Source organism: Danio rerio, chromosome 18 (genome assembly GCF_052040795.2).
Source record: "Danio rerio strain M-AB ecotype USA chromosome 18, GRCz13ab, whole genome shotgun sequence".
NCBI lineage: Eukaryota > Metazoa > Chordata > Actinopteri > Cypriniformes > Danionidae > Danio > Danio rerio.
Window position 1 is genome coordinate 7,460,179 of NC_141038.1, and position 15,298 is coordinate 7,475,476.

The 15,298-nt window shown below is 35.2% G+C and overlaps 1 protein-coding gene across 2 annotated transcripts in view; it reads left to right on the forward strand.

The window, feature by feature from the left end:
• The window catches only part of ptprq (protein tyrosine phosphatase receptor type Q), a 134,028-nt gene that overhangs the window by 4,450 nt on the left and 114,280 nt on the right, over positions 1-15,298 (forward strand). For both annotated transcript variants that reach the window (XM_087292747.1, XM_087292746.1), the window contains exons 4-11: positions 1,838-2,095; positions 2,621-2,838; positions 3,861-4,041; positions 6,931-7,221; positions 8,595-8,879; positions 9,603-9,872; positions 11,123-11,383; positions 13,984-14,114. In XM_087292747.1, the coding sequence (XP_087148873.1) occupies positions 1,838-2,095; positions 2,621-2,838; positions 3,861-4,041; positions 6,931-7,221; positions 8,595-8,879; positions 9,603-9,872; positions 11,123-11,383; positions 13,984-14,114 (1,895 nt within the window). The remainder of the gene's footprint in view (positions 1-1,837; positions 2,096-2,620; positions 2,839-3,860; positions 4,042-6,930; positions 7,222-8,594; positions 8,880-9,602; positions 9,873-11,122; positions 11,384-13,983; positions 14,115-15,298) is intronic.

Sequence of the window (15,298 nt, forward strand, 5' to 3'; positions counted from 1 at the left end):
AAAACGGTGAACAAAAAAATAACTGTGTGCAAGCATTGTTTAACAAATATGTTTATTTGAAATGGCCAATTTATCTTTATTAACTTCACATGTATGTTCATTTTCAAAATGTAGCAATGTATGTGTTTCTCAGTTTGTACATGGGCTACCAGCACTGAGATTTCAGTATTATTTTTTTTATACAATACACTAGGAACTAGTGTACTTTTCTTGGCTTTTAAGTAAAACAAAATGAGTATTGCAATAAATTGTTTTTTATTTTTTTTCTCCTTAACCTCTTACTGGTACTATTGCCTATAGAAATAAAAAAAAAGTGTCAAGCCATGAGAACCGAACCGAAAATTGTGTTAAAAAACCGAGGTATGTATTGAACTGTGGGCTAACTGTATTGTTGCATCCCTAGTGCCCACAGACATCTTCCTGCCAATTATTGGAAAATTTCTGCAAAATTTTAATGAGAAACACCAGAGAAACCATTTTTGCAGCTTACAAGTGTTTTTATTACAGTCAATATTTTTTTATTTTAAAAAATCTGTGAAAGTATGAAAGTAAAATCTTATATTGTCGTGATCACCGTCTTCTAGGCTAAAAGATGAAACCATTTTGAAAGATGACTACCACACAGTGACTGCTAGCCCATTTTGAGGAAAACAAGAAGCAGCGGGGGTGTTACAATTAAGCCACACACTGTTGGACGCCAATTAAATTATTAAACAAAATATATATATTTTTTAATTTTAAGTGTAATGTTGAGAACTTTTTAAATAAAAATGTTTTCAATAGAAAATATTGTTTTAATATAAAAAAAAGAATTTTATTGCTGACAATGCAAATAAATGCATTTTATAACAATGGATAAATGGATAATAATACCAACAGATTCAAATGTGTTTATCCAATAAACAAATAAATACATAAACATGCTGTGCTGTAAAAAAAAAAAGAAATGAGCCAATTACTGGGGAAATATAGCTACTATTTAAAGTAAACTGAGTTTAAATTAATTGTGTAATCTGCCTTTGTAAGCATGCGTTACAACTAACCCTCTGTCTGTCACAACTTGCCCTGCGGGTGGGGTAAATAGTAACATTTATACTCCTGGCATTTTTGGCAATGCTGTACGGAAACCGTAGGTCCGGCGATCATAATTTCAGTGCTCATTTGTAGGAAAGGCTTGCGTGTTATTGGTAAAAAATATATGGTTTGTCTAACCCCATTACTTTGTTCATTAATTGACCAAAAACAAAAAGTGTTACTTTGTCCCCCGCTCTCCCCTACACAATTATTAGAAAAAAAGAACTTTGTCTATCATTCAAAGAAATTGTTTACTGTAACTCAAAGTTGTTGTTTTTGTATTATTATTATTATTAGAAGCTTAAGCATTTATAACTGAAAACTGGACTGACACAGTTTCAATCTACTTACCTTGGCGAACTGCATTGTGGATCCGTCTGCGCGGCTTCAGAGGCGTTGCACACTGCAGAAGTTGGGACTAGCTCAACTGTTCAAGCGCCGACAGAAGCGTCAGCCAATCAGATCGCTGTATGCAAATACATCTGCTAGACAGTGGCCTAAAGCTGTCTGAATTTCATTGGCTGACGCTTCTATGACGATCGTTTCAGCCACAACTTCAGACACGCCTTCTGTCAAGAGTTGATGTTGAAGCCCCGTGTGAATGGGGTGTAAAAGTGCCATAAAAAAATAGGAGAATTTAATTGAATTGTAAAAAAATCTCAGCATAGAGCCCTGACAAATGCACATGTACATTTTGTTTTGTTCATTTTTATGTGATTTATTATCATACTGCTCTTGTTTTGCGTCTCACTGTTGTTAATAGTTCCTCTCCTGAGCTCCTCAATCAGCATTAATGTCTCATCCACGACTGCCGAGTTCAGCTGGCCTACATTACATGATGGAAATGCCTTGGATGTGTGTTTGGATGAGCAGTGTTGGGCTGCATCCCAATTACAACCTTCACACCAGGTGATGGGGTTAAAGCCTGGACGCAGTTACAGAGTCAGTGTGAAAAAGAAAACGTTCATCCGTCATCTCCAATTTAATGTTACACAAAGCCTAGAGACAGCCTTAAAGACAGGTATGTGCACAAATACAGTACTTATCCTTTACTTTTAATTGCTTTGGATATAAACATCGGCTAACACCCAAGGAGAAATAAAGATGCCTTAAATTTGTGTGAAATAGAAGTTGTTGACTTTTATTTTAGTGTGTTGACATATTTCCAACTGAAACTGAATATTGAATAGGGGGCGGGGCTTTATTTTTTGCGCATTTAATAAATTTAACAAATAATATTTATATTAATATTTAATACATTTAAATAGTAATGTCGTCATACTACCCCGTACCATACCTATTAAAGATGAAATTCAGCCATACGTTCCTCTGGCTACATAACTCGCGATCTCCTGAAATGTATATAGGGCTACATTTCAGAATGAGCCTATGTTGCAAGAAGATCAAGCCATTTAAAATGTTTGCATGGAATTTCCCTATAACATAATATGACTTTTTAACCATCCATTTACTGATTTATGACAACTTTGAATGTGTACAGTATAAAGTCATGTAAAGACTGAGATGGTGTATCATCTTTCTGCAGGTCAGTGTCTGGTTGGTTGGCTGGCTGTAGGTTGGAGCTGCTTTAAAGTGAACCCAGGGTTTATGTCCTGGTCTGGAGCGAAGCAAGTGTGTAAAAGATCAACACCTGGCTCACATCTGGCCAACATCAAGACAAATGAAGAGTTTCTGTCCATTACATCTCTCTTAAAGTCATATAGCCATCTTCTGCTCTTGTGGACAGCTTTGAATGATGTTGAGGTAGCTACATCACACGCTTAAAGCTTTAATTCATCCAAAAATCTAAATTACTCCATAGTTTACTCACCCTCAATCCTTTGTCTATGTGACTATATACTTCCAGATGAACACAGTCTGAGTAGTTAAAAAAGTTATCATCCTTAAATCCATCATAAAAAAGAAGCAGAAGCAGATGGATGTTTATATATATATATATATATATATATATATATATATATATATATATATATATATATATATATATATATATATATATATATATATATATATAATTTTTTAATCTTTAATATCACATTCATTATAACATTTAAAAATTTAAATATTTTTTAGCATAAACCCATTAATTATATGTTATATATATATATAGCAGCAAATAAAACAAATCCATCTTTATACTCAAAATCAAAAAGCTTCCTATAAAAAATAAATATAACATTGTAGTAGCTAAACAAATAAAAATAAAAAAACTATTTAGTTTTTAAAGGGAATTTCAATCTATTTTTTAGTAATTTTTTAATTTTCAGAAAGATGAGCACACACACACATTCACACACACACACACATTAGCAATAACTGACAGCATTTACTCTCTTTATTATAAACATGCCCTTTTAAAAAAAAATTTAAACACAGAGAGTTGAAACAAATATTTTAATCCTAGTTTGTTTGCAAAAACATGTTCTGTGGACATGAGTATACATGTTATTATAGAAACATGGTGACTGTCAATCAATTTGGTGGGCGGGGAAAACCCACACTCCTACATCACATTGCGGTAGGCCTCAAAATCACTGGGATTTGGGTCCTATTTTAACATCAGGAAATAAAAAATAAAAAAGAGAGACTTGTTGGGTTTCTGTCACTCCAATATGACAGAGGACAGACTATACATGTAGGCAGTTCTCTCCAAACAGCTTCCAAAAGATGGTTTTCATCATAGGGCACCTTAAAGTACTTAAAAATCTAAAAGTTTCATATTCATATAATAGTGTTTCCTTCAGCCCTATTTTTAATATCCGCAGAAAGAAGGTGCGTTCCGCTGGTCTGATGGCTCCGCCTACACATTGAATACTGAGATGACATCATCGCTGGCAGCCAATCAGACAGGCTGTGTTGCACTGCAGAAAAATGCCACTGGAGAGGGATACTTCTTCACCGCTTTCCCGTGTTTCCTGCAGCTCCCCTTTGTCTGCCAAGAAGACTGTGAGTGAAGAATAGACATTTCTTTCGCTCTGATAAGCAGAATACGATTTACACAAGCAGGACATGTTCCTCGATCAACATCCACTGTTGTTCCCAGAAAAAAGTCCTGTGCACCAATCACTGTATGGGTTGGGCGAGAGTCAGGATTGATTAGGCTGATAGGAATGTTGTTTCTGGACCAACAAAGCATGTTGATCCAGGAATATGTCCTATTTTGATAAATCAAGCTGTGCGATAAGCCTCGCATGGTTAAGACTAAGCATTTTTTAGAGAAATGCCCTCAGGACAAATCTATTGCTCAGAGGATTGCTTTTTTATGGCTCTGGCAGCTTGGAGACTCAGTTAACCCACTAAATACAGTGGGGAAAATAATAATTGAACACATCATGTTTTTTTTCCCGGGAATAATATTTCTAAAGGAGCTGTTGACATAGAATTGAACCAGATTTTGGTAAAAACTCAAATAATACAAACATAAACCATGGACTAATGCGGTGGATGGCGGAAGGGTGTCGTGGACGAAAGTAAAGAGTTGGGTAGTTGCGGAAGACACTAAAAGTGCCGGATCAGATTTCAGAGTTGCCGGATATGGCACAAATTAAGCCCTGAATTCAAGTCAGATGATTGGCTGGGCCATTCTACAGCTTGATTTTCTTTCTCTGAAAGCATTTAAGAGTTTTCTTGGCTGTGTTTTTGGATCATTGTCTTGGGAAAATGTCCACCCTGGTTTCATCTTCATCCTTCTAATGCAGATGTAGGACTAAAGCAGCTAATATTCATTTACACTGATGAAGGGCAGAGGGTTGCTAAAGAACTACTGAGAGATTTCAGCTGCTGTCTGGGCCTTCACAGCCTTTCTACACCTCCCTTTCTTCATGTGTTCGATATTTTTCCCTGCGTCATTTTTTTTTATAACACATAACTTCATTTATAATCTAATTAGTTTTGTTTTCTTCGCATATATGGAGTTCTTTGGTTGTTGCCAACATTCAGGGAAAACTTCAAGTCAATGGCACCATTAGAAATCTGTTTTCTGAGAAAAATGGTGATGAGCTCAATACTTATTTTCCCCACTGTACATTCAAATCTGTACACTGTTTTACTCTGTTTCTGCTTTTCTAGTTCATTTGGACTTTTTGCTTCACAAAACAACTTTTATTTGAATGTATGTATGTATATATGGATGGATAGATGTGTGTATGTATGCGTGTATGGATATATGTTTGGGTGGATGGATATTTGGATGGATGAATATTTGGATGTATAGATGGATGAATGAATGAAAGGACGGAAGTGTGTATGTACGTATATATATGGATGGATATATGTATGGATGGATAAACATTTGGATGGATGGATGGATGGATGCGTGGATGGATGGATGGATATTTGGATGGATTGATGGGTGGATGGATACAGGGTTTGTATGCATGTATGGACAGATACAGTGTATGTATGTATGGATGGATGGATGGGTGGATGGATGATGGATGGATATATGGATGAATGAATGGATGAATATTTCAATGGATGCATGGATTTTTGGATGTATATATATATATATATATATATATATATATATATATATATATATATATATATATATATATATATATATATATATATATATATATATATGGATGGATACAGGCACGTGCACACATAGGGCTCAACCTGTGCAGTGCACATGCCCTTTTTAGTTTTGGTTAGAAAGTGCCCTTCCAAAATGATCCCCCTCCCCCTCCCTCTCTTCAGTTAGCCCGCGATTTCCCCCAACACCCCCCCCCCCCTCACCCCTCAGTTTGTGTGTGACACCCCCTTCCTCTCTTCAAAAATTTTTATCCTGCACATGCCCCTTGGATAGTCTCGGCATGGGCCTGAATGGATGGATAGATGGATGGACGGATGGACGGATGGATGGATGTGTGTATGGATGTGTGTATGGATGGATGGATGGAGGGACGAACGGATGAATGGATGTGTGTATTTATGTATGTATGGATGGATGGATTTATGTATGGATGTGTGTTTGTATGGATGGATGGAGGGACGAACGGATGAATGGATGTGTGTATTTATGTATGTATGGATGGATGGATTTATGTATGGATGTGTGTTTGTATGTATGTACAGTATGTATAGATGAATGGATGGATGGTTGGGAGGTTGGATGGATGGATGTTAGTATGGATGGATATATGGATGGATATTTAGATGTATGTATGGATGGATGATGGATGAATAGATGATGGATATTTGGATGGATTGATATTTGGATGTATAAATGGATGTTTGGATGGATGTATGGATGGATAGATTGGAGGGTCTTACATTTTTGTATTTCCTTATTAAAACTTAAGACTTCACCTTACTCTACCTTGTTTTACTTTTAATTTAACAAGTTATTTATTCATATACTTTAATGTAAATCTTTTAGGTCAAAATTGACCTGAATGTGTTATAAGAAAATTTAAAACGCATCAAAAATTACAATAAAGCTGAAAACATAAAAATAAAAGCTTAACCATAATATCAATTAAATCAAACATAACATAATGCTGATAGCATAAGAGAACTTCAGCTATAATTCAGTATTGAAGTCATTGTTGAGATCTCTGATATTGGATTGCAGACTCTTGTGTGGGCAAATACGAGCATAGTTTTGACCATTAAAATATTTATTTTTTGCAACTCTAGTAAACATGAATTCCATAAATGTAAATGTTTTCTGTGGAGAAACATGTAAGAAGCAAGAAACATCAACACATGCTCTAACAGAAATAATTGAGAAATTAAAGGTGTCTTTTTGTAAATCCGCTAGTGGGATCTCTTCTGAAAGTCAAAAGAAAGGGAAATGTGTGTGATTTACTGAGATTTTCTGTGTTTCAGTATTGCAGAGCAGCAGTGAATGGCTGTACCTGGAGAGTGTGAGTGAAACTGAAGCCGTGTTTATCTGGTCTAATGAATCCCTCCTGGACTTACCTGCTGGTTTTGCACTCGTTTTACAATATGAAGATCAATTAATGGAGGGAGCTGTTTCACATATGCCTCTCACAAACACTCAAGACACAATAACAGTTCGCAGTCTCTCTCCTGGACACGTCTATCATTTCTCTCTTCTGCTTACACGACCCAGTGGAGCAACTCAGACTTTTGGATCCATTTTCATCTGTAACACAAGTACGTCTCTGCATCATACAACAAACCAAAAACAAATAACTGACCTCAGATCAGACTTGTTTAGATCAAGACACTGCAGGCAAAATTATTTTTGTCATGCACTGAGGTATTTGGCTTTTCATAAAGTCGTCCCAAATACACTTTTTTTTTTTTTTGCTGTTTAATATTAATTCCTTTTATTTATTTTATTTTATAAGATGATCTCAGAGAGTGCAGAAGAGTGTACAAATGGAAAAAAATCTGAAAGATAGTGAGATGCCAAATTGTGAAGGGCTTTTATATGTTAAAAGTAGGATTTTATATTGTGCACATACATGAAGCCACTGTAAATAACAAATACAACTGTGCTGTAGTTTTACAGCTAAAACGGCCTGTAATACTATAAATTTCACAGCAATTTCTTGTGTATTTATATATATTTCTAATTTCCTAAAACCTCTCTAAAAAATCTTTAATATGTCAAAAAATGCAAAAATTCTGACCTGAACACTAGTTTTTGATTTGTTTTTTTTTTCATTGTTTTTTCATATATATATATATATATATATATACGTATGTATGTATGTGTGTGTATGTATTACAGGCCGTTTTAGCTGTAAAACTACAGCTGAAAAACTACAGCCATCGGATATTGGGTATGGACATATATACTGCGATCGTGATTTTCGAAAGCCTTAAACCACTTTGTAAACGTTTATATATATATATATATATATATATATATATATATATATATATATACATATATATATATATATATATATATATATATATATATATATATATATATATATATATATATATATATATATATATATACATACATATACATATACACATACACATACATATACACATCTCCAATGCGCTTGTTAAGTGTGACGTCACGCGAAGCGGCTTCCGGGTCCAAGCGCTCTATTCAACTGAATGGGGAGTCTCATGAAATGGTAATAATAAACGTTTACAAAGCGGTTTAAGGCTTTCAAAAATCACGATCGCAGTATATATGTCCATGCCTAATATCCGATGGCCAGAAAGTGATTATTTTTTATAAATTGTTAAAATTTTGGTATTTGTTATGCAGCAAGCCCAGAGATTGTTGTGTACGCTATGATTTTATGTAATATTAACTTTAATGTGTGATAGGAATAAAACGTGATCATAAACGAATGATTTCTCCACTCAAATGAGTGGAGGCTTGGACCCGGAAACAGTATACATACATCACAAACACGTCACCACTTAACAAGCGGATAATTGATAACATTGAAAATTATACAAAAAAATTGGATTACAAGTTTCTTATTTTTTGATTTGCAATATATATATACATATTACTTATTCACCTATGTTATCTTTCCTTATTGTTGCAGAGCCGAATCCTCCTCAGAATCTCAAAGTGACATCAGTCTCATCCAATCAGATTAAAGTCTGTTGGACTGCTCCTGATTCTACCCACAATGCTTTTTTCGAGCAGTACGTCCTGCGCTGGGTGGATCTCACCTCCGGCAGAGGCCGTGCCCTTTGGTTGGACAGGATGAATCAGAGTGCTGTGATTGGTGGATTAAAGGCTTATCATGCTCACAAGATCTCGGTTTTGTCGGTCACCGCTCAGGGTGTGGAGAGCTCTGACAGCACAGCTCTGACTGTTGTCACAGGTAGGTTTTACTATAAATTTAGTGTCTAGGAAATTTCATGGATGCGTTGGATGCATTGCTTTTTTTACTCAGAGTTTCAGAGTTATTTACTTAGAGTTTCAGTCAGAAGTATGCAGATAATTCAACAATCGTAAATAGAGAGGTTAAGACAGGCAGCAAATCAACAATAACAGTAAAACAAAGGTCTAATACATGACAGAACAAGAGAGGGTAACTCTGTAGTTGCTTACTTACAGTGTACAAGACTCAGTAAAGAGTGTGTGTCTATTTATGAGGCATCTTTATTGTCCTAGAAAATCAATCCTTACAAAAATCAGCTGTGTGTGTGTGTGTGTGTGTGTGTGTGTGTGTGTGTGTGTGTGTGTGTGTGTGTGTGTGTGTGTGTGTGTGTGTGTGTGTGTGTAATCAGGGAAATCAGGAACTGGCGCGTGTGTGTGGTGCATGATGAGAGTTGTAGTTCATTAGAGTGGCAGATGTGTAGTTCTCCAGTGATTTGCACAGGCTAGATCGCTGGTGATTGTGACAAAATCTAAGTAAGAAAACATTTTTTGCAGTGTATGCAAATAATATTCACCAGCCTATTGTGATCATCATTAATCTTGCCACCTTGTTTGGCACAAATATATAAATTGCAAGTAAATTCCCCCCTCAACTGGGTTTCAATGGTTTGGGTTTTCACCCAGTTCTGGAGATCCACTGATGTCTGCTGTTTGTGTTTTTTAGAGGTCAGTCCTCCGCAGAGGGTCTCAGTTAATTCTGTAGGTCTGGAGAACATGACTGTGTGCTGGAGCCCTTCACTTGATGAGGAAGTTGACCAATATTACATCCGACTCCGTCCACAAACAGATCAGGCACTAAATAGAGAATTCTTGGTAAACAGCTCCACCTGCATCTCTCTTACGCAGCTCAAAGCAGGTGGGACGTATGAAGTGGATGTGGCCTCAGTGAAGAACAGCAATATAAGCACACTAATCACCGTACAACAGACTCTAAGTAAGATTTATTATATATTCCTTTCTCTTGTAAATCATCGGGTGCGTCTTAATCAGATCTCTAGCTCCCGGGGTCATAAATCAGCACTCCAAATAAATATTTTTGCTGCTCGTTTGAATTACTTATTTAAAATGAGCTGAAACAACACCGTTTTTTCTTAATTGCTTCATGTTTCAATCAACTTAAAATGGTAAAAACCTTCAAGTTAACTTAATCGATTTGCTTTGAGACGAAATGAAAGAATTGTGTGGAACCCAGCATTTTTTTCAGGTTTTTTTTTTTTTTTTTTTGATGCTTTTTTATTAAAAATATTACAGATACATTATTATGCATTTGTTTTTTAATTGTTTAAAAATACACAATTTAAGAACATCAACTCTTTGGCAATTTCCAGTTCATTTTGTTTAAAACTTGATTTGCTTTGGGTGATAAAATTTTGTGAAATTCCTCCAACATGTTCTGATTTTTTTTTTTAAAATACACACAATTCTTCTAGATATCCTTCTGTTTTCATCTAAAAACTCACCCTCAGGTTTTTCTATTTTGGCCACAATTCTTCTTTCCCACATAATGTTTTTCATTTAAATTATACAGAGATTTACAAATTTCTTATTTAATTTTTTTTCCCCATCCAAGCATCACCACTCTTTCATTTCATTTCATTTTCATCCCAATCACCTATCAAACTTTTAAAAAAGTTTTGGTTGACTTTCAAATAACCTTCAAGCTCTTACCATTATAAAACATATGTAAAAATCCTTCTTCTTCTCTTTGACATACTTTAAATAGTCTATTTTGTTTAAAATTGTGTCTGAAAAACTGCTTTGTGTCTTATAAAACACTCTAAACATTCAACTCAAAAGGGGTGGGGGGTCGCTGGGGCACTTTAGATCATTTTGGAAGGGCACTTTCTATCCAAGACTAAAAAGGGCATGTGCACTGCACAGGTTGAGCCTACTGTATGTGTGCACGTGCCTGCGTCTCTTTAGTTTGGTAAGGTGACTTACATGATATATAATTCATGTTTCAGAATAATTCCATTAAAGAAGCATAGTGAGCATTCATGCTGATTGTGCATTGTGGGACTTTTCAGTGAGCAAACATTTCAGTGTACTGGAAGTCATTTGTGTTTGAGACTGCACTTAAAATGGCTCACTCTGTAATAAGTGCCCTGAACAAGGGATTTGATTGAGATGCACCCCATAGTCTCTTTCTTGATTTGTAATAAAAAAAATGTATCTATATTTCAGAACCACATAGAGTCCAGATAGCCGTCCCTTATGCAGTTGGCACACACTCTGTGGAGCTTTTTGTGCAGATGCCAGCAGACAGCTTTTATGATGGCATCACCATTACCTACCAACATAATCAATCCTGGTCACGAGCATGCAAAGACGGCACCAAACTGACAGTGGAAAAGCTGAGTCCAGGGACGCAGTATGACTTTGATGTGTTTGTGACCAGCAGAGACGCCAGAAGTGAAGGTTTTGCTCTGCCAGCAGTGAGGACCTGTGAGAACATGTTTAAGAAGCATTTACTGTTATCGTTGACATGTTTATATGAAAAGAAGTGCTGATATGTCCCCAAGGCTAAATTAATTTGATCAAAAACAGAAGAATCTGTAATAATGTGACATTGTAGTGCAGTTTAATATATACAGTTAAAGTCAGAATAATTAGCCCTTTGTTCCTTTATACATCAGGGGTCGCCACAGCGGAATGAACCGCCAACTTATCCAGCATACACAGCGGATGCTCTTCCAGCTGCAACCCAGTACTGTGAAACATCCGTACACACTCATTTGCACACACACTCACACATTACGGCCAATTTAGCTTATGCAATTCACCTATAGCGCATGTCTTTGGACTGTGGGTGAAACCAGAGCACCCGGAGCATGGGGAGAACATGCAAACTCCACACAGAAATGCCAACTGACCCAGCCAAGGCTTGAACCAGCGACATTCTTGCTGTGAGGTGAACGTGCTACCCACTGCGAAATATTTGAGGGCTAATGATTTTTACTTCAACTGTATATTAACTTGAAATAAAATGTCACGTTATTACAATATACACATTTTGAATGGTAATGCATCACATTTCCGAAAAACATTATTAATACTTTTAAAATTAGATTTAAGAAATGTATTTTGAGTGCCAACATAGGATATTATGATTAACATTGAATTTGGATTACTCCAGTTTTCAATGTCATGTGACCTTTTAGAAATCATTAAAATAGACTAAATTCTGTTTTTAAAGCATGCTTTAAATTTCTGAATGATAGCATCACAATTCCACAAATATGTTGAGTTGAGGTAACTAACAAAAATGTTTTAATACTTTTAAAATTATATTATAAGAAATGCATTTTGGGGTGGCGCAGTAGGTAGTGCTGTCGCCTCACAGCAAGAAGGTCGCAGAGGTTCTCCCTGCGTTCACGTGGGTTTCCTCCGGGTGCTCCGGAAAACACGTGGTACAGGTGAATTGGGTAGGCTAAATTGACCGTAGTGTATGAGTGTGGATGGATGTTTCCCAGAGATGGGTTGCAGCTGAAAGGGCATCTGCTGCGTAAAAATATATGCTGGATAAGTTGACGGTTCATTCCGCTGTGGCAACCCCAGATTAATAAAGGGACTAAGCCAAAAAGAAAATGAATGAATGAATGAATGAATGAATGAATGAATGAATTGTGCAAAAAGGGAGCCAGCTACGTTACTTTGTTACTTTTTTATGGTAAGTGAAAAATTATCAATTTTTAACATTTATATAATGTTTACAATGCAAATCCTATTAGATCCATTTATTTGGTAAACAAAACAAGTCTTTCATGTAATATATCTACCATTTAACTGTATTTGCTAAAAGACAGACTATATTACTTTACAAACTGTATTGTAGGTAAATCATATAGACATTTTTATACTAGTCAGTAATATTACTAAAATTAATTAAAAAACTGAATAAATATAAATTTACACACAAATAAATAAACAGACTCAATGATGGGCTGAGAATTGAGGAAATCTGTGGATTCCTGCGTGGGCCTACTTGAATTACTTTTGCAAAACTTTTTTACCTGGCTTGATCTCTTTCAGAACTTTTCTTCTTTCTTTTTTGTTAGAGGAATTCTGCAATAAACAATCTCTGTATAACCTAAACTTATCTTAACAATTAAATAAATATCATATATTTTTTTATTGCATTTTGATCACATAAATGCCACCTTTGTGGATGTAAAATTACACTGTAAAAATATCCGTAATTTAGCAGTTTTCCATGTTTTGTGATTTATTTTTTAAAAGCTCATTACTTAAACTTAAAAATAACCCACTTTACATTTTTTAAAGTAACTTAAATATTATTATTTTTCTAAAAGTAATGCGTAACTTTACTCGTTACCTAGAAAAGAAATTACTCGCGTTACTTGTGATGCGTTACCCCCAACACTGCTGAAGACATTAGTAATGTAATAGCATTTGATCATATATTTTTATTGCATTTTGATCACATAAATGCCACCTTTGTGGGTGTAAAATTACACTGTAAAAGTCTCCGTAATTTAGCAGTTTTCCATATTTTGTGATTCATGCTTTTATTTGTTATATTTCCACATTTATTTATTCTTTTGAATTGCGTTATGGGATCTTGATATTTCTTCTAGAAACTTCAAAAAGTGACTTTTACGAACATTTTTAATAGCTTAAAGTGATATATCGTCTGGGTTGGTGTTACATATTACGCTACAAAAACCTTGTAACAAACTGCTCGTACAGTTTCTGTTATTTTACAGACTTATTTTTCTATTTCTTATACATTATTTTATTTCAAACTACTAAAATATCAATAAAAGTCACTTTGTTAAACTGTAGAGTTGAATTTTCAACATTGAAAGTCAACAGAGCAGAGATCAACGTAACATGACGCAATTCACAACCGTAAATAAATGGAAAACACTTGTGAGTGTAGTTATTCTGGATATTAGTCCAGAATTGCACAATATGCATATTACTTATGTTAGTAATGGTACAAATCGTTTCATAGTTTAAATCAAGTGTTCATTTTATCTATTCACGTATTTTATGTTTTTTAAATGTTAATGTGTTTACAGGTTTGGCTCCTCCCACTCATGTGCATGCTGGTGTTGTGACTGACAGCTCCATTGAGCTCCTGTGGGACGGAGCTGAAGGAGAAGGCCACCATTATGAGGCACTGTGTATGAACTGCGCTGATACTGTCATGGTACGATCCTGTGTGTGAGTACAGTACATACAGTTTCCAGTGTTTAATGTCTTGTGGTAAATTGTGATTTAACCAGAAAAAAAATATATATATAAATATTATTACTGAATATGTCATGTCACGGTGGCAAAGTGGGTAGCACGCGCTCACAGCAAGAAGATAGTTGGTTTGAGCCTTGGCTGGGTCAGTTGGCATTTCCGTGTTTTACTGATTACTGATCATATTCATTTACACCGTGAATATCATTTTTAAGATCATGGTAAAAAGATTCACTTCTTATTTCTTAAGTGAATGAAATAACACACACAAAAAGCCATCAAAGATATCACCATTTTTATAAAACTGAAGTGAAATGCTGTTTTTCTTACACGATTGTCTGTGATACTCGATTCTGATTGGTCAATTGTGACATTTCAAGGTATGGACCCTTTTCACATTTTCGGGTTTCTCAGTAGCAGAAGTCATTAGAGTTGGGTTAACATAAAAATAATAATAATAATTTTAAAGTCCTATTTGCTGAAATAATGAAAGAAAAACTCATCAAGACTTTCAGAAAAATACAAATATTTTGTGATTAAATTAGAAGAAAGTACAATGAAGAAAGATGATATAATACATACATAAATACATGTACAATTTTTTTTTTTTACGTTAAAAAATGTCAAGGATTTAAGATGCTGATGACCGTTAAATGTGTCTTGCGAAAAGGATTCATTCCCAGATAACAACCTCTGAATAAGGCTCATCGGTACATCCACATCCACATAATTGCATCCACATTCATATCCCTGTCCCACTGTGGTTTTTGACTGTTTGGCGCTATCTTGTGAATAAATAATAGCCTATAGTTTTATCAAATTCTTTGCTTTAATCTGTCAGTTTCTGTTAGCTCTGCATTTTTGACAGTTTGGCGCCATCTTGTGACTGAATGCGCAAGTTAGCAGCTGTTTTTGTTTCCTTCAGTTTTGCTTTTAATTAACTTAAACTATCACACATCAGAACAATGTTTGGTGTCTAATACTGTATATAGCCTATGTTTTGTGGCAGGTCGCCGTGTAATAAGCAGGATAAAGTTCATCCGGGAGTGTAATTTTTGCAGAATAATAGTCTTTATCGCCTTGCGTCAGGCTGCCGATAAACCTGACAGAGTCTATTGTGCAGTAACGGTCTCCTATACTCAAATG